This window comes from Lacerta agilis, chromosome 7 (genome assembly GCF_009819535.1).
Source record: "Lacerta agilis isolate rLacAgi1 chromosome 7, rLacAgi1.pri, whole genome shotgun sequence".
Classification (NCBI taxonomy): domain Eukaryota; kingdom Metazoa; phylum Chordata; class Lepidosauria; order Squamata; family Lacertidae; genus Lacerta; species Lacerta agilis.
The window spans coordinates 28,152,960-28,176,568 of record NC_046318.1 but is presented as its reverse complement, the minus strand read 5'-3'; the positions used below and the strand labels follow the sequence as shown (position 1 = coordinate 28,176,568).

At 42.0% G+C, this 23,609-nt stretch overlaps 1 protein-coding gene across 1 annotated transcript; it reads right to left on the bottom strand.

Moving 5' to 3' along the window:
* Nucleotides 1-430: 430 nt before the first annotated feature.
* On the bottom strand, nt 431-23,578 carry KDM1B (lysine demethylase 1B). Its single transcript, XM_033154661.1, has 22 exons — nt 23,373-23,578; nt 21,635-21,679; nt 17,933-18,026; nt 17,112-17,236; nt 16,232-16,321; nt 14,982-15,093; nt 13,753-13,869; nt 13,300-13,338; nt 12,485-12,689; nt 11,238-11,416; nt 9,616-9,792; nt 9,112-9,186; nt 8,491-8,628; nt 7,622-7,793; nt 5,946-6,073; nt 5,669-5,800; nt 4,811-4,885; nt 4,187-4,303; nt 3,540-3,665; nt 3,045-3,167; nt 1,932-2,084; nt 431-1,162 (listed from the first exon to the last, which is right to left on the bottom strand). The coding sequence occupies exons 3-22, from the start codon at nt 18,020-18,022 to the stop codon at nt 1,079-1,081; spliced, it is 2,457 nt and encodes an 818-aa protein (XP_033010552.1). The 5' UTR covers nt 18,023-18,026; nt 21,635-21,679; nt 23,373-23,578; the 3' UTR covers nt 431-1,078.
* Nucleotides 23,579-23,609: the final 31 nt, after the last annotated feature.

The window sequence follows — 23,609 nt, the reverse complement described above, 5'->3', positions numbered from 1 at the left end:
AACACACAGGGGTAGTAATCACACATTTTCTGAGGCTTTCTTCAGAAAGTAAAACTTCCCATGCTTCCATATTGAAATTCCCACTTATTTTTTTCATAATGAAAAGCAAAAGTTAACTAATGAATGAACTACGTGCATACTTTAATTTCTTCAACTACTTAAAAGTGAATTATTTAGTTAAATCATCTTTTTCTAGGTAATTTTTCACAGCTATGGGTACAACCCAGCCTCATTAAGTATTTTCAAGTCTCACTGATTTCAGAGTTTACTTAAATCTCTCCCATTAAAATGAGGCTACATAATTTTAACCCTTCATAAAAAGTAATCATTTGACCTCATTTTTAAGCAAGAAAGTTGGAATGGCTCGCTCAACTACCTGACCTTCAACATGCTTTCACAATTATATAAATGACTGCACCTACACAGCTGCTATGATTTAGAAATTCCACTGCACACAAAAAGGAAATGGCCACAAAACTTACATTTTTTCTGGTCCATCTACATGATCAGCAAATACTAAGCCCTCATCCTAGTATACACATTAAGAGATGCTTTTGTGACATTTCCTCTGGGTAAGTAATGGTTAGGGTTGGTTTTATATATCTTCCATTAAAAAAACATCACCAGCAAGCCCAGTGATTGTTTGTGAACACTTCCAACAGTTTAGTTTAAAAAGAATACATTTTTCAAAACATGATTGGAGTCACCTGCCATTTTGTTGACCCACTGTCTGAAAGCGTGGGTTATTTAACAGTCCTTGCAGCATATGTTTACCCTTTGACACATTTCACCCTTTGACAATATAAATCATTACCTCAAATGGGTCATGAAAATGAAGTTCAGAGGTTAATGAGCTTGAATATGTGCTGGTAGTGTTTTTAAATAACAGTTCCTTTAGCATGCTGTGCTGATAAAATATCAACATCATGGCAAAGATGAAAAAAGCGGAACAAAAAAGGATTGTCTCTTTAGGTACCACAGAATTAAGCACCACTTGAGCAATATTAGTAACCCTGAAACTTGAATTTTGAATTTGAGGAAGTTGTTAAAAGAAAATCTGTAAACAGTAGTGTAGTATTCAAGATGCTGCTATTTTGCTTGCTTCTCGAACACCGCTCAAGTAAGCTCCAGTAACTGTCTGCGGAAAATGTCTGTTTGTTGCCTATTTAAAAAGAGAAACATAATGTTCTTATATGAACTTAGAACTACACTCATCAGACACATAATACGTATAAACCCACACAGGAAGTGTCAATATCTATTTTACCAAAGATACACATGAAATAGTCTACGTATCTACATCTTAAAAATAAATCACGAGCCAGGATGGGTTCTCCCCCCCCTTTTGGGGCATTTTCATAACACAGATTATTATTTTGCCCAGTCACATACTACTACTGTATGTAGTATCCTGTGTCTCAGAGTTGCAGGAGAATTAACAGGAATATCATGGTGAATGTCATCAGCAGCACAACAAAATCAGTTTCAACCCCACAACCAAGGCCTGAAGTGAGATTGAAATGGCAGGGTGTGTGTGTGTGTGTGTGTGTGTGTGTGTGTGTGTGTAATATTAGTTCTAGGTATAATCTACATAGGTTTTTTCCTGCCACTCAGATTACTGAACAACCAGTCTTAACAGCTCTTTATATTCTTAAAAGGATCTGAAGTCAGATCAGCACACTAGTAACTGGGTTTCACTGGTTTTCTACAATGCTTCCTCAGAGACTCTGGATTGTAGCCACTGCTAGTCCTACTCGATGTAGATCCATTGAAGTAAGCATGGTTAATTTAGGCTTATAAATTTCAGTGGGTCTATTCTGAATAGAACAAGTTGAACATATCCCTGAATACATTCCATCCTATTCTAGCCTGTATCTTATTTTAGAAGAATTTGAATTCAATTTTTTTAGTGTACATAATCAAGATCTCACCTCTCCAGCAAAAAATATTTTTCCTTGTATGTCTTCTGCTAGGATGTCATAAGCTTCACCGCTGCCCCCTGTCTTCACAAAACTATATGCCATTTGGATCCAAGGATCTTTGCTCCATCGTGTAAAAAAGTACTTGACTGGGTCTGGCACTTCCTGCATTACAAAAATAGGCAAAGAATTATTTATGAAATGCATACAAACCATCTGTGAACACATATATTCACCAGGTCAACACACAGAGATGCTCTTAAGTGCTCTGAAGTTGTTCTGTTAAAGTCAATGGACAGTCCCATTATAAACAGCTAGAGAATTAAAGTGTTGGTTAGGGGGCCTAACCATGTGCAACATGTCAGGACAGTTTTCTCTCCTTTTAAGTAGTCAGTTTTGTAGATCCCCATTTGTAGAGTCCTGTGTCCTGAATTTGCATGCAACAGCTCCTAAATTCAATTCCTGGCTTCTCCAGAGACTGGAAAAAAAACTCTGAAAGCTCAGTTCATTAGACTCTTAATCTCAGGCACATGGGTTTGAGCCTCATTTTGAGCAAAAGATTCCTGCATTTCAGGGGGTTGGACTAGATGACCCTCAGAGTCCCTTCCAAATCTGTGATTCTATGCTAAAACTGCTGCTAGATGCACCAGTGGTTGGTTCAGAATTAAGCATATTTCTATGTATGGAAGCCACAACAAACATGGTTCCCAGGCAAACTATTGGAAATAGGAATAATTCAGCAAGCTGCTGTTTCATTTCTTTCATCCTGTTTAATATTTATTTCTTATTTAGAATACTTAAATCCTGATTTATTTAATGATATTTAGAGTGATATCCAATGTTAGTCATATACCAAGTACAGTCATTTACAAAGTCTATTTCAGTTGCTTTACTCCTATGACTTAGTTTGATAATACGCTTAGTCGCATCAATCTCGAGTTGCTATCTGTTATATACTATAATTATTATACATTATATTTATTTATTTATTTATTAGTTAATAAATATATCCATATAATGCAAGTATCAGAGCCATTTACAACTATTAATAAATTCAGTTAAGTGTGAAAGACTTGAAACTGGTGTCTCATCTATGCTTGAGTCAATAAAAACAAACAGACCTACCTGTTCCTTAAACAGCTCACGGAGCACAATCATGCATTGTTGCAGCACTTGCTTGTCATCTAAGTTCTTCATAGTTGCCACAGCATCACCCGTAACAACAGACATTAGAACACTGCATTTACGCTGACAACAAGACACAAACATGGACACTTACATTTTATATACTGTAGTTCCGCCAAATGACTCTCTAACAGCCTCTCTGAAACTAATGTTAGCCAACCCATAAAACAAGAAAGATTCCTGGCACCTTTTAGGTTTCTGCTTGACTGAGTGTATCACATCCTATCATTTTTCAAAGCTTGTGTCTTGTAATGAGCAATTGCTTTTTTAAAAAAAGCAATAAAAGTTGCCAGAAATATATCTGAAACTAATCCCACTATGAAACGGTGACAAATTCCTAGGGTGGTGGGGGAAGAGAAGTGATTTTAAAGCTCATCATGTTTCCTTATCTGAAGAACAATTAGGGTCAGTGTTAAGTCTTCAGGCAACATGTACCTGTGGATCCATGTCATAGAAAACACTGAAGAGTCCACGTTTGCTGGAACTAGGTGGAACGTGGCCAAAGTAATCAGCTCCTTGAATCTTGCTATCCCAGAATCTATATGGAAACTGTAGTGCAATCTAGAGGAAAAAAGATAAGAATGACCTCGTTGTTGATTTGGGCTGCAATTCTATGCACGCTTACTTGGAAGTAAGCCTCAGTGAACCTAGTAGGATATAATTGCAAGATCACATGCATAGGATTGGGCTGTTACTGATTGTTGTAAGCTAACAGTAGGTAGACTCTGGACAAGATAGTCTGTGAAAATCACAGGAAACAAAATTAAGTTGCATTTCTTTCTATGAGGAGTTGGGTGATGGAAGACCCGAGATTCCAATTGGCAAAATGGAGGAAATTTTCAGTTTTAATGGGGCATAATTTTAATCTGTTTTGCAAGAGCGGGTGGGCAGGCAGATTTTGGTTACCCATCACAAACCCTGAAGATTATTTATTTCGATTTATGAAGGACTGCTATGTACCTGTGCTTTGTAATCTCATTATTTCTGAGCAGATCCGATTATGGAAAGCAAATCTGATAGGGTACAAACCAAATGCCACTCATATTGCTCTTCACATCGTCATATAAAAGTTGAACTCTTACCTTCTCAATGACTCCAGCTCCCAAACTATTGATAGCTTTCATTTTTCTCTCTGACAAGGCTGGGTTAAACTGAATGGCACCTTTTTGAAGAATAGTCAGAGGTACAGCAACTAAAACCTGGTGGGAGAAAAATAGCCCTAATTATACTACAGTTGAAGTAGCTCAACATAACACAGGCAGGCTGGGATAGTTTGGCACCTGGTGGGTACTAAAAACCTCAGTTTCATGCTCTTAAGACAGCTTGATACTTTGTCCCACACTTTTCACCGCCTGCCCAGCACTTAGCCAACAACCAGCTCCTTAGCACAAATAATAATTTAATAATAATTTATTATTATTATGTAAAGATGTGTCAAGAATTCATATTACAGTTGTAAGGATGCGGGAAGCAGGTATGCTGGTGATATGACATCTGAAACACAATAAAAAGCTCTGTCCTGCTTGATAAGTTGAGAAACTCACTTCACTTGCACCCCTTGTTTAGCTGTTACAGCGAAAGCTACCCCTTAACATGAGGCATCAAGTCTTTAAAAAGCCAGTTGTACGCAACTTTGAACAAGATGTGGTCTTTACTGTGATGTTTGAAAATATATAGCAGAAGTGAAGATAGATAAGACACATCACCTTTTGTGCTTTCCAGAGAGTTCCATCAGTTGCAGTCACTTGGACTTCTTCCCCCGTATAGTCTATACTGCGAACCTGACAAGAGAAGGGGATTCAGAGTTGTGAAAGACATGTTTGTCTATGGTGGTGCCTCATCTACAAGTGGAACAGACTTCTGCTTACACAAAAGGACTGCCTCTCCTTCCACTTACAGCCCCTGAGTTTTCCTCAAATCAGCTCTGAAGATGGACCCTTTTGGAGCAGTATAGGGGATGGGGTGCAGGTGGAAGAACAGGAAGGGCAATTTCACTTGTACAATGCTGAATATCACCCATAACACTAAGACATTAGCGTAAGCCTATGCTTTGTAGATTTTTTCAAAGCAGAAGAGTTCTCAATGAAAGACACGGAGAAAGGAGTGTTAAGCTAACTGCTCATGGGTAAATGCAAGCAATGTTCCATTAGAGACTTTTATGTACTAGTGGGAATCTAGAGCACTCCACTGCTTTTATGCATTATGGATTCTAAAGATTTGCTCCTGCATTCTAAATCCTACCTAGTTCATAGTGTCATCTTTGGCAAATCTCTCTCTGACTACCTGAGATAATAAAATCTAATAGATATATTGTAATACACACTGAGATTGCTGAATGTGGAAAATGTTCTAGACTGAAGGCATAAGTAATGAGAAGAAACATTCCTATGTTCCAAGGCAGATCAATAAATGAGACACCACTGGAAATAACTTAGGAAAATTCAAGTGGTTAAGTTCCATCTGTATGTTCCAAGGCAAAGAGAACCAAGCCAAACACTAGGAAGATGAACTACTCCAAGGCACATCAAAGCAAACTGGCTCCTCGTCCATTTATTGTTACTTACTGGAACCTTTAACCGAATGTCCAGGCCTTCAGCCATTTTTTCGATTATTGTTGAGTATCCCGAGTTTAAGAGCGTGTGATCTCCAGCAAACTGAGCAAAAAATTCATTGTGATCCCAGGAGCGTGCAGAAACCTGTAAGAACAGAATTCTTTTCAATGAACAGTTTGAACACTCAACACCTGAAGAGCCAATGTGGTGCAGTGGTTAGAGTGTGGGACTAGCATCTGGGACTGGGAGACCACGATTCTTCTGTGGCACAAGTCCATCCCATGCTCACCTCATGGAGGTTGCTGCCACAGGCGTATTCAAGGTTACTGACATGGAACTGAAGGACTTTTTCCTCAAGATCATTGAACTGAATACCAGATTCCTGAATAAAAACTTTATAGATCTCCTGGATTTTATCTGCAAATAAATATATCCAATCGTTATCAATCAATCAATAAATAAAATCCTTACAATTTTATCCTACTTTTAAGTGTTCTTGTTTAATTTTAAAATGAAGCTGTACCAGAATAGTTCTCGCTGCCCCCGTCAAAATATAAATATTATAGGCATGATCCAGTTAAAGTTGCACACTTTTAAGTGACAACTATTTCAAAATAGAGTTGAATGGATGCTTATCATATTTTCCATTCAAACTGATAGGGCTTTAAAGTGCCCGTCCTTCCTTAATTGTCTGGCAGCACTTTTCTCACAAACATGTGGGCTACCAGCAGAGGTAACTGCCACCAAACATACTCATACACCAGCCTGGTTTGCACATCACTATGATTTAAAGGGTGATGGGGCACAGAGCAAAAATATGACTGCTTCATTCCTCCCCTGTTTCTGCTGAACTGCTGGAAGCTAAGCCATAGTTTGGCTTAACATGAGCATCTGAACCTAGGCTCATGGTTTGTTTCCTCCTCAACAAACCTTAAATGGTAAGGAGAGGACAAACCTTGGTTACAGTTCAGGGTTTGTTTAGAGAGAGAGAAACCATGAGTATCTGGACAAAATGCTTGGTCAAATTAGCTCCCAGCAATGCAGCAGCTGCAGGAATAATGCTAAGCGGCAATGATTTTCATTATGTGCACCAGCACACTGCACATTCATTCACAACTACATGGTTTAAAGTGACTGCAAACCAGCCTATTAACTTCACCACTGCCAGGCCACAGCAAGCCTACAAGACACTTTGTTTTCAGGGCTCAGCACACTCTTTACAACTCTCCCAGATTCTGTGTAAATGAAACTGGAATTCTATACTCAGAAATAATTCCTGCATGTTGCTAATTGTGTGCAATTTGGTATAATCTCTTCTGGGACTGTCACGTGGTTAAAGAAGTCCAAGTTGGTTGGTTGTAGGAGTTTTAATAATGTCAATTAGTTTGCATATTAATAAAACAGGGACTGAGAAAAATGTATTCCAAGTAATTTATTCACTTTATGATGTCACTACAACTACTGCTGTCACTTGGCTATTGTTATTGTTCTTAAGGGATATATTGTTCATAAAGGACGTAAGGCTATTTCCCCCATTTGAATTGCTGCTGCTGTCTTTTAACGTTACATAAACGTTCAAATCTTAGTGCACAATTGTTATATAGTTATGGTATTTGAACTATTTGCAATTGCTGCAAAATGCCTTGTGAGGGCTGGAACTCAGAAAGGCAGGTTAAAAACCTGCTAAATAAATGCATATTAAATCATTTCCATATATTAGTAACAGAAGAAGAGTCATTGCCAATAGTGACATACAGGGTACTAGGCCCAGGAAATCCTGTTTGCCCCCTGGGCCTAATGAAATTGCTCTGAATAGCCCACAATCTTCTGTCAAAGGTCATTCAGATGCAACAAAATACAAGAACTGAAAGCTGAGCTGGCACAAATATCTGAGACGACTTCTACAGGTGCTCCTTTATCCCCATTGCACTATGTGTCATGTGGCTCTTCATTATTTCTACTTACCTCCAAGAGGAACATCCTGGTGCTGATTTTTGTCTTTTCTCCAGTCTGCTACAACATCAAGGATAGAATTGAAATGGAAGTCCATGCGCTTGTCTATAGTGGGGTCAGTTATCCTTCCACCTTCCTGGATCAGATCACACTTCTCTCCAATTTTATGCATTTTAATGCCCAGCTTTAAAAAGACAGGGATTTTGAATGTGGGGGAAGTAGATAATCAGTTATTGTCACGGGATGCAAACCTTAATTTTTATTGTTTATTTGTTAAAGGACCGCAATTTTCATTGATGTCAACACCAACCAACCAATGAAAGCTAAACATCTTCAGTGAGGGTTTTATATTATAGGAATCAGAATTATTTCATTTATTATAGTGAGCATCAACTCTGAAGAATCACCATTCTAAGTAGTAAGTGGACTAGCGCTTGAAAAGACTATTGTTCTATTCTTTACAGCAAATTGCTAGCTTCCCTAAATATGTGAGGTAACTCAATGTATTACTTAAATCAAAGTATCATGTGAGAGAAGAAGAAAAAATGTATGAACAGAAAGCCTGATTGAAACACTTGGCAAACGTTTTCAAATGTTATTTGTAGAACTTCCTGCTCCTAAGGACGGTAACCACCTTTCATTATCTCATTCCTCTTTACAACCCTACAATTTAATGTATCTCTTTCACAAATAGTAAAACAAAGCTGAAGAACAGCTACTTTCCCAAAGTGACCCAATACACCTCTAGCTCGAGTGGGATGTGGATTCTGAGTTGCCTGAAAAACCTCTCTAATAAGAAAGTTAAGTTTACAAGGATCAGTGTATATTAATCCATAAGCTTCAGAAGGACAATGTTTTCATGAATAAAAATGCAAACCCACTTGCTCACACATTAGTGCTACTGGATTGTTGACACAGCCATTCACTATCTGTGGTCCTTTTCCCACAGTGATCCCTTTGAAAGTCTTATCATCCCACACGCGGCCCCCAATTCTGTCCTTCGCTTCTAGCACAAGAACCTGCAACATACAAAAGGAGCAGCGGTGGTAAGAAACACTGCTATGAAACAAAAATCTTTCCACAGTTAACCAAATAATGCCAAGGTGGTCAATCAATAATAGATCATTATACTAGGAGATTACCAAGTTTTTATGAGAATTTTAATTGGTGAATCCTAAACCTCAGAGGCAGAAAATCAGTCTACCAAGTGAAGACATTAAGTTCCTCCTTAAAAGGTGGATACTGTGAGCAGACAAGCTATGCCTACCATTCTCCATGCCCTAATATTGCATAAGCTGCAGCAAATCATGCAACAAACCCTACCCTCATAATTATTTCAAGCTCAGCCTTGACACAGACTAAGGAACTTTCCCAGGACATCTGGACTCTGAGAACAGGCCCTTTCTTTTCCTTACTCAGGTAGCAGCAGCAAAGTGTAGATATGCCAGAAGAGGAGGAGACAGAAATGTTGAAATGCCATACTTTATTTGAAAAGGTCTTACCTTAATTCCAAAGTTCTGAAGTTGTCTTGCAGCTGCTAATCCAGCAGGACCAGCCCCAACCACAATGACAGATTTCTTAAATGAAGAAGAAAAGTAAACTAGTGGTGCTAGCATGCTTTTGAGACCAGCAAGACTGTTTTTTTCTAAGTAAGTCTAAGAACAATTTGAATCATTGTTCAGATAAAATTCTGTTCCTGCTGTAGGGTTTCATTAGGAGAAGCTGAGCAAATGGTACAATATCAACCACAAATGAGGACAGTGAAGAGAAAGTATCCTAGCCTGAGCTGAATGACTGCAGATGATTTTGTCTGTGCCAATTTTGACAGTTCTTGAGAAGCTATGAGCTCCTGGAGAAGAGTTTTGACACTGGCCAAGAGGTGCCAGAAGGCCAACCCCTCTTTCACTTTTTACTCTTAAAAGGAGTCCTTTCTCCCTTCACCCTCCTTGTCCCATCAGAAACTCCTAGAACTAATTTATTAGTACTCTGTATTTTAAAATACTTACATTATGGTAGTCTTTGGGCAGAAGAGGTTGGTCAGGATTAACTGACAAGACCCCTGTGTTAATCAGACCTTTCCTGGTCATAAAATGAAGTATTCGCTCCGTCTCCCGCACACAGCGAATGCGCACAAGGCCTCGAACAATGATGTGATGCGTACATTTCTGAGGGGTTAGGGCTTCCTGTGCATTGAAGGACGGGGGGAAAGGAGGAGAGGCAAGAATTTGACTGCTGCTGGAACAATATAGCAAACTGTCCTTCAGATGGCGAGGGTCAACAGCTAATCTACATCTCCCAGATCAACGAAGTGTCAAAATTACCATCCAAGTAAACTTTCAGTCATGTACCTGTGTACTGAAAAGCATGAAGTTACTGTGTAAAAAGAAAAGCACCTGAAATTTAAATATGAGAGACTGCCCTCAGAGGTGAGTATATGTATATATGTGTCAGCGGATACAGCTCCCTTCCTAAAAGAGTATCCTTTCCTCACTCACAGCAAGGGGCTTACATGCATCTGCCCAGAAGCTGCTGTAGCAAAGTTCTTAAGAACATTAGAGCCTTCCTGGATTAGGTCAAAGACCCTTCTAATCTAGCATCCTATTCTCATAGTGGTCAACAAGATGCCTATGAGAAGCCTGCAAGCAACACAAGAGCACTCTCCCCATACTTGTCTTTATCAGCTCTTCAGCTTTACTTAACCAGCCTTCTGGTAGTTGAATGAGTGCATGGGGAGGGGGAGGGGGAATGGAGAGTGACTCATCCGTTCTAAGGTGCCAAGTACAGTGTGGCAAAATCTGCTGTGTACTTCCCTGGCTCCATGTTCCCTGGCTGTCCCCTCCCCATGTTTCCATCTGGTTGCTACAGCCGTTGTTCCAGAGGACACTGGAGGGAACTTGAGACATCCCTTCATATTGGGGAAAACACAGTGCTTATCTCCCTCCAGTCTAGTTCTACCCATATCTTTTCCCATTTCCCCATCTAAACTACATGCACTCTTTTCCATGTGGACAGGTTTCCTCACTCTTTCAATGTGGGAGTGGGCAGCTTTGTATGGAAAAGCCCCATCTGCACACCTGGGAATCTGGATCACATTGCGAAGGCATACTTAAGGAGAGACAAAAGGAACACGGGCCTCACCATGAAGCCTTGTTTTCCTCAGTAGATGGAGGGTTTCCTGTGATGAGTTATTTCATTTGCTCCAAAGGCACGGCCTGGTCAGTCACTGCAACCTTTTGTCTTACCATGAGCAGAGTTCCACCCTCCCACTGCAGCAGGACTTCTAGAGCAGGGATGAGGAACCTGTGGCCCACCAGATGTTGCTGGACTACCACTCCCATCATCACTGAGCATTGGCCATAACTGGCTTGGACAGACAGATGTCCAACAACATCTGGAGAGACACAGGTTCCCCATCCCTGCTCTAGAAAATCCCAATTGCAGCAGGGCCAGCAGGACTGAAATGGGATGGGGGGTCCTCCCCCATTGAAAAGCAAAAACCATAATGATTGAGAAGGCCTTGCCTATGGAGCGAGTCGGAGAAGGAAACCAGGACAAGGGAAGTTTAGGTTGATATATTTTAAAAGTGAGATGATAAATCATTCGGGGGCAAACATTCAGCCATGCTTACTTTGCAGTTTGTGTACCACAGAGCCAAAATGAGGTTTCTCAGAGCTAGATACATGGTGGGGTCTCGTGAATATTCTGGAAACTCATAGAGTTCATCTAGTTCCATTACATCTGGTCTCACACACAGTGCTTTACCGCATTCGTTGGGCTGGTAGAAAGGCTGGAAGTACTTGTTCATCCCTGGAAGGCAACATACAACATGGAATAAGCTGCATGCAGCATCTCTGTGAGCCGTCACGGTAGCTTAATAAAAAGGCACAAAGCTCTAGGGCAGCTTTTCTCAACCTTGGGTCCCCAGATGTTTTTGGCCTACAACTCCCATCATCCCTAGGTAGCAGGACCAGTGGTCAGGGTTGCTGGGAGTTGCAAGCCAAAAACAACCCAAGGCTGAGAAAGGCTGCTGTAGGGCATGTAAACAAATGTGAACTCTATTACAGGTGCCTGCAACATATACTAGGATAATACTAGGCAAGGAAGGACTCATAAGAACCATGGCTTCTGCTTACAACAATTATTTATGGTGCTTACAGATCTCCTCTCTGCCCAAAACTCCTTAGAGCATATGCACCAAAGCAGGGGTAGGCAACCTAAAGCCCGTCAGCCGGATCCAGCCCAATCAACTTCTCAATCTGGCCCGCACACAGTCCGGGAATCAGCGTGTTTTTACATGAGTAGAATGTGTCCTTTTATATAAAATGCACCTCTGGGTTATTTGTGGGGCCTGCCTGGTGTTTTTACATGAGTAGAATGTGTGCTTTTATTTGTGGGGCATAGGAATTTGTTCATTTCCCCCCCCCCAAAAAAAATATAGTCTGGCCCCCCCACATGGTCTGAGAGACAGTGGACCGGCCCACGGCTGAAAAAGGTTGCTGACTCCTGCACCAAAGTGTTGCTTACAGGAAGAATATGCTTATACTACATGGTCACAAATATAAATGACACAAATATTACAAAGTATACATGGTTGATGGTCAGTCTCATTCTTGAGAATACAGTGGTACCTCCAATTGTGAACGGGATCTGTTCTGGAGCCCAGTTCGCATCCTGAGCAGTCCGCATCCCGAGTGCCACATCTGGAAATAACCCATTCCAGTACTTCCGGGTTTGGCGCGTTCGTAACTCGCGCCATTCGCATCCCGCAGCAAACGCAACACAAGGTACGACTGTATAGAAAAAGTACTCTCATACCATGGAAAATAAGGCTATCAACAGCTACTAGGAGAGGGCAGAAAAGTACTCGTAGCTTACCAGCTATAGTAGGTGGAGTCTTTAAGTGCTCCATTTTTATTGCATTGGATTCACCAACCAACCGGTGAGTACTGGTACAAGAGGGACTCATGCCCACGCAGTCTGGGTAGTATGCAGACAGCAAAGGAGCAGCCACACTGTCCTTCAGCAAAGGTGGAAGGATGAGCATGGAATACCACCAGTGATCTGAAACTTCAGCAACTCTCTACGAAGGAGTGGAAGAAAGAGTCAGGAAGAAGAATTAAAGCTCAGTTCCAATGACACCTAAAAGACACAGGCCATTTCTGACTGCTCTACCAGGAGTGTAGGGAAGCTTCTACATGAAAATGCCTCTCCCATACCAATGTAGCTTATTCTAACTGGTCAGAATTCTAATATGGCACTAGGTGATGTGGCTCTCAACCATCCATTGCTTTGAGGTGATTTGCACTAACAAAAGGTCTGAGTAGGTCTGAGAGCTGAGATTTTGCAAGGGCAGCTCTCAAGGTAGAGCTTTTCTGTTTTGCCCTTTTAAAAATAGAAATAAAATACAGGTGCTCCTCACAGTTTGAAAACAATACAATGATTCTAGTCACACAAACACCCTAATATACCAATCATCAAACTAGTAATCACATCAACACTAATAAACTGAATAGCTTGAGATGTCTTTGGTCTTGTCATTAGGCAACAGCTAGGCTCTTTCATGAAGTCTCTAGTTCTGAAGTAAGAATGTTACCCAAATAGTATTTACTACTAAGCCCGCACCTCTGTGTTTCTCACAGTTACAATTCATTCTGATACCACATGCAGGACTTTCCTAAGACATTGCTTACCAGATCCTCAGGCATGGAGCACTGGTCTGGGCCTTCCACCTGAAACAAATACAACACTTTCAGACAACAGAATAGCTCTTCTGACTTGCATGTAAGAGGAACACTGAAGAAAAGGCATGACTTCTGTTAATAAAAGCCTAGACACTTAGGGCCAAACCACACATTCCACTCAATGGCATGTTTTAGAAACCCCAAGAGAAAGGCAGCTTTGGGAAGAGGTGGAGTGGAAATGTGGCCAGGGAAGAAGGTGTCAAGCTTTTCCACCCACCTGCCAGTTTTCTGGTGCCACCCTCACAGAGTTTTAAATGCATGTAAATCCTTGTGTGTACTGCAGCAGTGCAAGGGTGTCTCCAGACAAACATTGCACAACTGTTTTAAGCCTGGGGCTCACGTCGGCCTCTAGAAACAACCAAACCAACCTGCATTTTCAGTACATTTGAGGGTTGAAGGTACCTTGGTGGAATTGTTCAGTTTCATGCCACAGCGGTATGTTTTGGCTATTTGACAGGTAAGCTGGATTTCCTTTGTCAGCTGCCGCCATTTCCCACACTCTGGCTTTGTACACTGAACCTAGAGATAAAATGATGAAGTTGCTCGGTACATCCAGAAACAAAGGCACACGATCAGAGACAGGTCTCTCAAAATTTCAGGAAGACTTCCTTAAGCAGCAGACATGCAAGCTGTGCCTACCTTTTCCCCATCAACTTCATATGAGTGTGCATTTTGAGCTGACCTACCCTTCCTTTCTCAGGAGAGGTAAATCAGAGGCTATTCAACCAACTGACTACCCCAAAGGGGTGCAGACTGGATGGCAGCTGATCCAGCAGGAAGTGAAAAGCTAACTGTTGGGAGGATCAGCCTGTAGCAAAACGTTGCCTTCTAATTTATGAAAGCCTTTCCTCCCTAAACTGCAAGGCACAGATCTTACAGTCATATAGGTTATTAAGCAAGTACTGTACTCCTTCCCTCACCTTTCTGGTTCTCTCTTTCTCTTCAGCCTGCAGCTTCCAACTGCCCTAACTGAAATCCTAACTGCTCTTGGAACCCCATGATCCACTCCCATCTCAGGAAAGAAGGATAATCATTTTGAGGTTCTGTAAGCTCCACAACCAATCAAAAAAACCCTTCTTTTATAATAATCAGCATGCTGAGCATGCCTACTTCAGTCTATCCTACCAGTACTGGGGAGAAATGAACCACAATCTCTGGCTTGAAGTTACATCCAGACTAGAGGTCACTTGTGCTCCAAACGTAGCACAATCAGTAAGCCAAGAACAAACCTCTGCTTATCTCTGTGGTCTGTTTGGAGTGAAACAAGTGAAAATCCCTGGTTTAGGCATAATGCTAAACCAGGTATGGTTTGTTTCTTTCATGTTCTACCTCAGTGTCATCTCCTGTTAGCATCTTTCCAGAATTTCAGACATGATTTTCTCAGCCTCACCTGGAGATGCCAGGGTTTGAACCTGGTACGTTCTGCATACACACAAGGCATGTGGTCTGCTGCATACAAATATTGTATGCTTCCTTCATATTATTTTTGCTATCAACCCCAAGGTGGTCCTCAACAATAATCAAATCAATTGCTTAACACACTTCCTTCAAACACACTTACTGGGAAGGGAAATAAAAAACGACCATGCACTACTTTCACAGTGATATGTCATCATGAATAAAGCCCTCACCCAGTAAGGGAGCTGTTGATCAGCCATAAAAGCTTTAGGACTGGGTTCACTTTTTCCATTACTGGTCCAAATCCTTTTCCAGGCAGTGTATTTTTCGTAGCCATCTTTATGACTAAAAGGAGGGACAAAGGAAATCTTAAGTAGAGGGAAGGAATTGCCTACACATGGTTTGGTATATTTTAATAGACAGTTCATCCCAAACATAGAATGCCTAGAAAAATAAATAGGTATTAAGACAACATGATCCTGGCCACAGTATTTGTTTTCCTAAGCAAGCACAGAAGTTGCAAAGCTCAACTTCAATGCAATATTGTACATGATTTTTATTTTGTTTAATCTGATAAATTAGGTGTCCTTATTATGAATACCCAAATCTATACAATGGCTTCACTGTTGGAATAGCTTCCCCCCATCCATCAAAACTTGGTCTCCCTATGCAACCTGGCTTTAGCTGACAGCCTGTGTTCCAAGAAACCATTTTCTGATGTTGCTTTGTGCATTTTCTAGCTGAGAGCCTTTTGTCAAAATGTTCAGCAGTTCACAACAGACAGAAAGGCCTATTAAAGTTATCCTGGGAGTGTAGATACTTAGCTTGTCCAGCTTCTTACAAACATCCAATACAAGTCGTACCTTGGAAGTCGAACAGAATTCGTTCCAGAAGTCGGTTCAACTTCCAAAACGTTCAGAAACCGAAATGCGGCTTCTGATTGGCTGCAGGAAGCTCCCGCAGACAATCGGAAGCCATGGAAGCCCTGTTGGATGTTCGGCTTCCAAAAATAGGTCGCAAACCGCAACAGTCACTTCCAGAGTTGCGGTGTTCTGGGCCCAAAACGTTCGAGAACTAAGCTGTTTGAAAACCAAGCTACAACTGTGTATCCTTTTAAAAGAATACACTCCCCCATCCCCATCTTTAAAAGCATTCATTGCCTTTGCCCAGAGTTGCTTTGAAAAGGAAGCTGTTAGGTTATTGTGCAAGTATCAATCCCGCAGCCATTGTTGGCATTTCTTGATGAATTCAAACCCCTGCAATTTATAGCTATTATAAATGCAGCACTGTTGTTTTCAGCCTCATTTCAAAATTAAATCACAATGGGTAGCAAAGCACAGCAATTATGTATATTACCTTCCATATCTTATTTCTTCAACCAGATCAAGATTAAAATGCTTTGCCATAGCATTAACACACTTTCGAGTGCATCCTGTCCCCACCCCTTAAAAAAAACAATTACTTCAAAAAAGAGAAAGAATACCTTCGGTAGTAATGATCAAAACATTCATTACAGAAATGTTCCCCACAGGAGAGGTGATACCATCTTGATGTGTAGCCATTTTTAGCACACCTAAAACAGAAAAGACTACATTTATCGAAAGGATACGCTTTGTCCTGCAATTTGAAAATACTTCAGATTGCCACACATTAGCAGTCTATAATGATGATGATGATAATAAATAAATAAATAAATAAATAAATAAATAAATAAATAAATAATAAGGCTGCTGCAAACATATTAAAAACAGAATAAAACATCAAACATTTAAAACTTCCCTAAACAGGGCTGCCTTCAGATGTCTACTAAAAATCAGATAGTTGTTTCCTTAATTTCCTTGACATCTGATGGGAGGGCGTTCCACAGGGCAGGTGCCACCACCAAGAAGGTCCTCTGCCTGGTTCCCTGTAACCTCACATCTCACAGTGAGGGAACCGCCAGAAGGCCCTCAGAGCTGGACCTCAGTGTCTGGGCTGAATGATGGGGGTGGAGACGTTCCTTCAGGTATACTATGAAGCACCTTCTACTTGTTTAAAAATATAATCCTAAAGAAAAATGCAGGATTATATTTTGTTGGAAAATGTTCCAACAAGACTTCCCAGCAGGATGAATGGCTCTCCGCCTCTTTTGTATCTTTTTTGTGTGCTTTAAAATATATATCTGGGATTTTTTGTTTGGTTGGTTTCTAACTACTTTTTAAGCTGCTTTTATTGTACCTGCCCCTAGGAGCATACATCCACTTCCCTCCATTAATAGTAGTCATAAGAATTTACTCAGACAAACCAGAAATGAAATCTATCAAGCTGCAGATCACTTTCTGAAACCTTGGGACTGTGAAGGGGAAAGACAGAGGAGCCCAAACCTTTCAGCAGCACTGGCAAAGCAAACGGGACATGTTGCTGTACATCCGGCCTTTTCACATTTTCGGTACTTCTTCTCTGAGGCATCTTCATCCTCCTCGGCTGCCTCTGCAGCTTTCTTCCTCACCTAAAAGAACACAACTGTGTGAACAAAAAGGTCACAACAGATTTACGATATACTCAGCAGTCTTTATTGGTGAGGCTTTCCGTTGCAATAGTGATGGAGGACAGTTACACTGATTGTGTTTTCCTACAGAGCAAGGATGGGGAACCTTTGGCCCTTCAGATGTTGCTGAACTACAACTCCCATAATTCTGGGCGACTGGCCATGCTAGCTGGGACTGATGGAAGCTTGAGCTTCTGGAAAGGCACAGATTTCCAATCCCTAATATAAAGGTATTCCAGTACAAAATAAATCTAGACCCGGGGATGGGGTGGAAATCCTTCAGAAAGATAGCAATATTGCATGCAACTTGTATTCACATGGAAATACAGAAAAAATAAAAACCAAGAAAGTGTCATAACTAGCTTCACACATAGAACAGGGAACAGTCCAAAACAAGGAAGTGTCCAAAACAACAGCCCATTACATGGTGCCAAAGATGAGCACCAATTTTGCTTGGAAAAACTCAACAGCACGTTCAACATTAAGGCTGAAATGTCATGCACATCAACATGTAAGTAAGATCACTGCCTGGCTGTGAAATCAGCAGGGGACTGCAGACTAATATGCATAGGACTGCAATACTCTTCATTTCCTAAGTACGGGTAGATAACACACATCCCTGCTTGCAGCCCTGTGAATGCAACTGATGAAAGGTACCTGTCTCCCTGAACTTCTCAGAGGAAGATTATCGGGAGAATGGTCAACAGGTGGTGTTTTTTTCTTTGTTCGGACCCTCCCAGATGACATGGCGCTGCAGGATAAAAACCAGGAGGAAGTTAGGCAGTATTCCAACACTAGAGTTCAGAAAGTCTCCCCACACAAAGAGGGGTGGAGAAATAAACAAGCTTTAGGATTCCCTTTGGTTAAACCTTCCAGCATCACCCATGCAAACTAGTGGCTTCACTGTTTGAACCAGCTCTCATTCCAGATCTTGGACAAAGGAAATTAAAGGGAAGAACTAGACAAAATGGTAGAAGGGAGAAGAGGAGGCAAAAAGAGGAAAGAAAGGAGGGAGGGAAATGGAGGAAGAGAGAATAGCTCATTAATATACTAGATGGTTTTAACAGTTTTATCATTTGTGTGTTTGCCTCCTTGGGCTCCTTTTGGGCAGACCAGTAAATTTAGTAAGCAAATAATCTTGGGTTAGAGCCAGAGAAAATTGACTCCCCCCCTCTTTCCGAGCATTCCCCTTGTTCTCCAAAATATCTCCCCTGGGGTTCAGGGGATGCTACTGAAGAGGACGGCCTGTGATACAGGAGGGCTAAGGGGGGATCCCAAAACCTAATCAGAGGCAGCTTCTACTCTACTCACCCAAAGTGCCTCCAGGTGATTTTCAGGGATCCCCACTTCATCCTCAGCTTCCCATACTGGAATGCTACCCCATAGGGGTCCTGCTGAATGGTTTGTAGCATGGGTTGTTGAGAGCAACCCCCCCAAACTGGGATGGGTGAGAAAGGCATCTTCCACCAGCCCCCTCCCCTATGTGTTTCCCTGGTTCCAACCCTGCAGTTTTAAGGTTGCAATCCTATGCATGCTGACCTGGGAGTAAGCCCCACTCTGTGTGTTCACACAGAGGCTGACTTCTGTGTAAACGTGCATAGGTATGTACCATGAGAAACTTAGCCAAAATGCCCCTCCAAGAACTGTGCACAATTCAGGCCATGATTCAACTATGCTTCTGATAGTTCAAATGAACTACCGGTATATAGTAAAAACAGTAGCTCTGGGACCTTAACAGCACAGCTGCAGCACACATATGTGAGCAAATTGTCTCTCAGTTTCAGCACACCTTCCCACAGCTGCTTATCCGTCCTGATGAGAAGTGAGAACAAGCTGTTTACATTTCCAAGCATACAGATCAAATATTGGGGGGAACCCTCTTCTATACATCATTTTGAGCATGACATTAAAATATTTTATACAAATCAAAAGAAATAAAACATAACACAGGCTGTGCTACATCTATGAATGCAGGTAAGGCGAAGCAAACAGAAAAGAAAGAAGAGGATGGGTGAGGGAATAAACAATTTTGATATGAAACTTTCCCCCAGATAGAAACTACGAGGGTCAATAGCCTGGGAACTGCCCTGCCCACACACAGAAAATGAAGGGATGCAAACCAGTCAAAACTGTAACAAAGCATGCAAGCTCTGCTGACAATTGCCATCTTGACTAAATTGCTCATCTTTACTAAACTGCTGTTAATACTTGCAGGGTGGAGTTAGTGGTGGTTTTAGATAACAGGAAGAGCAAACATCTCTTCATTCCAAAAGGCAGCAACTAACACGTTTGATAGTGGATCATTTAAACCCATTAAAATGCACTCATGTTTTTAGGAAGGGCTCATTTGAAACTCGTAGAAGGTAAAGCGGTAATTATTCATTTTGAAATGCAGGACTTTTCAAGAAAAAAAAATATTCAGATTGAAAATGAAACTGAAATTTAGGGAAACCATTTACATATGTAAAAACAAAGTATAAGCATAATATCACAACAGATTTAAAAACAACAACAATGTACATTGAGATTCCATCCCACTTCTCTTTTTGCTTCTGCTTATTCTGGTTAAACATTTTAACTCCTTAGGTTTTACTAGTTTTGCTTTGCTTTTAAGTTAAGAACAACTGCAACTATTAACCCAAGAGCTTTGCCCGACCAGTGAGATAAACAAGGATCCGGACACATGGTAGTAGCTACTGAAAAGCCCACATAACTCTCCAACCCAGGCATATAAGGCAGGATTCAGCATATACATGAATAAAAACACATTTCCCCCCTAGTGTGTGCTAATGTGTGTCAAGAACTAAATCCTGCATAAGGTACATATATAACCATTTCATCTGAGGCTTCCCACCAGACATGAGTTGTCTAATGTATAACCAGGCAAACAATAGAGGTGCACACTGACTCCAAGTGGGGGCTAGATCATTAGATAAATTCCCCTCCCAAGTTGAAGCGCAATGTCAATAAACCCCAAGCCAGATCAAGGCTCCCCAAAAGCCTCATGTCACTTTGCTTTTCCACCCCATATAGCTCTATCTTTTCCCTATAATTCTGTGTTTCTCTAGATCCATGGGCTTTGCAAAAAGTGAGGCTGTCCTACAATTTTGCCTGCGGAATGCTGATGGATTCTGAATTGCTTTTTTTTTGTTTTTTTTGTTTCTTGCTTTGTTAAAAAAGGATTGGCTGGTGCAGTTTATATATATAGGTGTATATATTATTCCTAAGTTGCTTTTATTCAGCAAAACACACACCCAGAACTCTTCAGGACTCCACAGGCACCGTTCTCAGCAGCCTCACAATGTAAGGCCTGCCGCTGGGCACAAGCAATCACCGGAAAGAAAGAAAAATGTGTGAAGCCACAGACTTTTTAAAAAATGTACAGGCAAAAATATGCAAAGTTTACCCACAAATTAATTATTTCAAGAGAGAGCAAGAGATAAACCCCACTTCTCCACCCCATAATGGATTGTGGAAAAAAGTTAATCCCTTTTACTTCTTGCACAAAAAGCCTCAGGCCTACTTGTCTGCAATTTGGAAGGCTTAGGCCACTCTAGAGGTGCTCCTGTACCTGAAAATTTACTTCACTTTGGCCAAAATGGGGCAAAGTTATATTCTAGCGAATAGGGAACATAGAGCTTCATTTTATAGAGAGTTCAGAACCCAAATTACAGATTGAAGTGGAGAGTGCACAGAACAACTCAGAAGCATATTTGATTTTTCAGGACGCACAAATACAAGGCAAATCTTGGGGCCTGTGCACACCTCTGGAATATAATGCTACTAACATAGAAGATATGAGCCTCTTTTAAGACCGTTTCAAAACTTCCATGCCCTTGAATGCATACTTATTAACTTTTTCTTTCTAATATCAAGAATGTATTTTAAGCTCTTTCTGGAATGAAGTGACACAATTCAGTGCACCTGAATGCGAATTTAGATTTATTTAGAATATTGAGGAATTAATACACAGTACACGCTTGCAAGGGGCAGCTACAGTGGTACCTCCGGTTACGAACTTAATTGATCTGTTTGTAACCGGAAACCACTCGTAACATGAGGCATGCTTTTGCTAATGGTGTCTCCCGCTCTGCGCGCGTACCGCCAAAGCACAACTTCCGCTCGCATCCCGGGGCAAAGTTCACAACAAGGAGCACCTACTTCTGGGTTAGCAGAGCGCGTAACCCAAAGCGTTCGCAAGGGGGACGGTACGTAACACTAGGTACCACTGTATAGGCTACCAGCTCCAGAATAACCCACATAGGCTGCAGATAGGAAGGTAGGCTGCAATTATGCTAGAAAGATAATTATGTTCACTATGGGTAACTTCCACCACAGGAAGAGTAGGTTTCTGCTCACCTTGGAGTCAAATCGCCCAGCTTTCAGATGTCAAACTAAACAGAGCTGTAATAACAGAAAAAGAGAAAACATGGTAAGAAAATGGTATCTTTCTAGCCACCAAATCCTACCCTCTTAATTCAGACAACAACATGGTCTCCAGAGGAAGAGTCTACAGTATTTCTAAAACCTCTGAATTCTCTGTACGGAAGGTGTAACAGAAATTACCCCCTGGAGCAGGACTTTTCACAATGGTGTATTTGGTCCCTTAAAGGCTAATGAAGGCCAGGGGAATATGCACATGTATCCCAATCAGCTTGATACAGAAGTCCATCTATGTGGGAAGTGGGGGCGTTTTGTCAGAAGTGTGTTGCACGCGGCTTCCCACAAGCTCTACCGCAACTATTTTGATACCTGCTATTGCATAAGGCAGGCTGGAGAGTTCACAGGATCCAACCTTGGCTGGGCTCTCAAGTGGAATTCAGGGCAAAAATAACAACAACAACAACCCTCTGATATGTAACTAACATTTTGAAAGTACTGCACTTCCCATTTCTGATGTGCCATTTAATTCACCAAGCTGACAATGCAGAGTGGATAGAGTCATCATGGTAACACAAAGGTAAGAGAAAGACTGCATCTGATCCTAACTGGCTCATCAGAGTCAAGATTTGGAATTTTGCACATCCAAATTCTGAAGCAGAAGACCCTTGAAAGCTCTGGAGATGGAAACCCTGTTCTAAATGAACGTCAAGAGTACCCCACGGCTTTCCCCAAAGCCATAAAACGAGTGCAGCCATCTAGCAGTCATTTAAAAATGTGTGGCCTAGCATTTGGAAACTCATGGGTTGGAGGTTAGCTGTAGCTTTTGACTAGGCTTGGGGCTTTTATTTATTTTTCAACTACTAACCTACCTTTCAGCAGTTAAAATACCATTTAAAATAAAAGGCACACACTGCTTACACTATCCAGGGTTAGCCCCTTTTCTTATCAAGGGTTTCAAAGTGCTACAGAGAGGTAATAATTGCTGGGCACAATGGCACATAGATCAACCTTCCCCAACCTGGTGCCCTCCAGAGGCTGCAACTCCAATCAGCCCCAGTCAGGATGGCCAATGGTGAAGGTTTATTGGAGCTGTGCTCTAAAACATCTGGAGGCACCAGGTTAGGGAAGACTTACTACAAGCTGCAAACTACCACCTTCCGATGCAGCGGGCATCTTTCCTGCGCCTCCCACAAACGAACAGACCCCAAGATGCCAACTCAGGGTCTTGGTGGGATTACCCACAAACCAAATAGGTACCGGGGCTCAAGCCCGTCTTGAAATCACACCCTCTGGCCCCCTTCCTACAAACAGGCGAAGGGGCCGTAGGGTTTCCTCGTCGTTGTGCACATTTGCTCAGCATGCCTTTCTCTCTTCCCTCCTCCCTGATGCTGGGAAGCCACTCTGCCATCGACTCGGACGCGCGTCCCACGGGCTTGTTTTGTTACTCCAATGTGGGGCTGCGCCCTAGCCCGGAAAACCTGCAGCTGCTAGTGGGGTGGGGTGGGGTGGGAGGGGCAAATCCCCGCCCCACAAATAAAGCCGTGCCCCGATTCCTTACAAATCCACGCTGGGCGACCCCCCCTCCCCTGTGTTCCTCCCCCCAGGAAGCGCTCCTCGCCCTACTACCCTTCAACGCACGCTCACACGTGCAAGGGAGACCAAGTCCCGCAGCAGGAGGAGAAGCGAGGAACAAATCGCCCTTGCATGGACTGACCCAGTGCCCGGGGGGACGAAAGACCGGAGGCGGCGGCGCTCCTTTTGTTGCCCGGGCTGCCATCCACTCGCTACAGCAGCTCGGAGCCAGGAGAGCAGAGCAGCGACGCAGCAGCACCGCCCCCCTTTCCCCAGACGAGGAAATCCCTGCCTCCGTCCGCTTCCTTGCCCGGCCGAAGGAGATCCAGCCCCCCAGCCGAGCAAGCCTCTTGCTGCTCACCAGCGTCCGGCTCCTCCC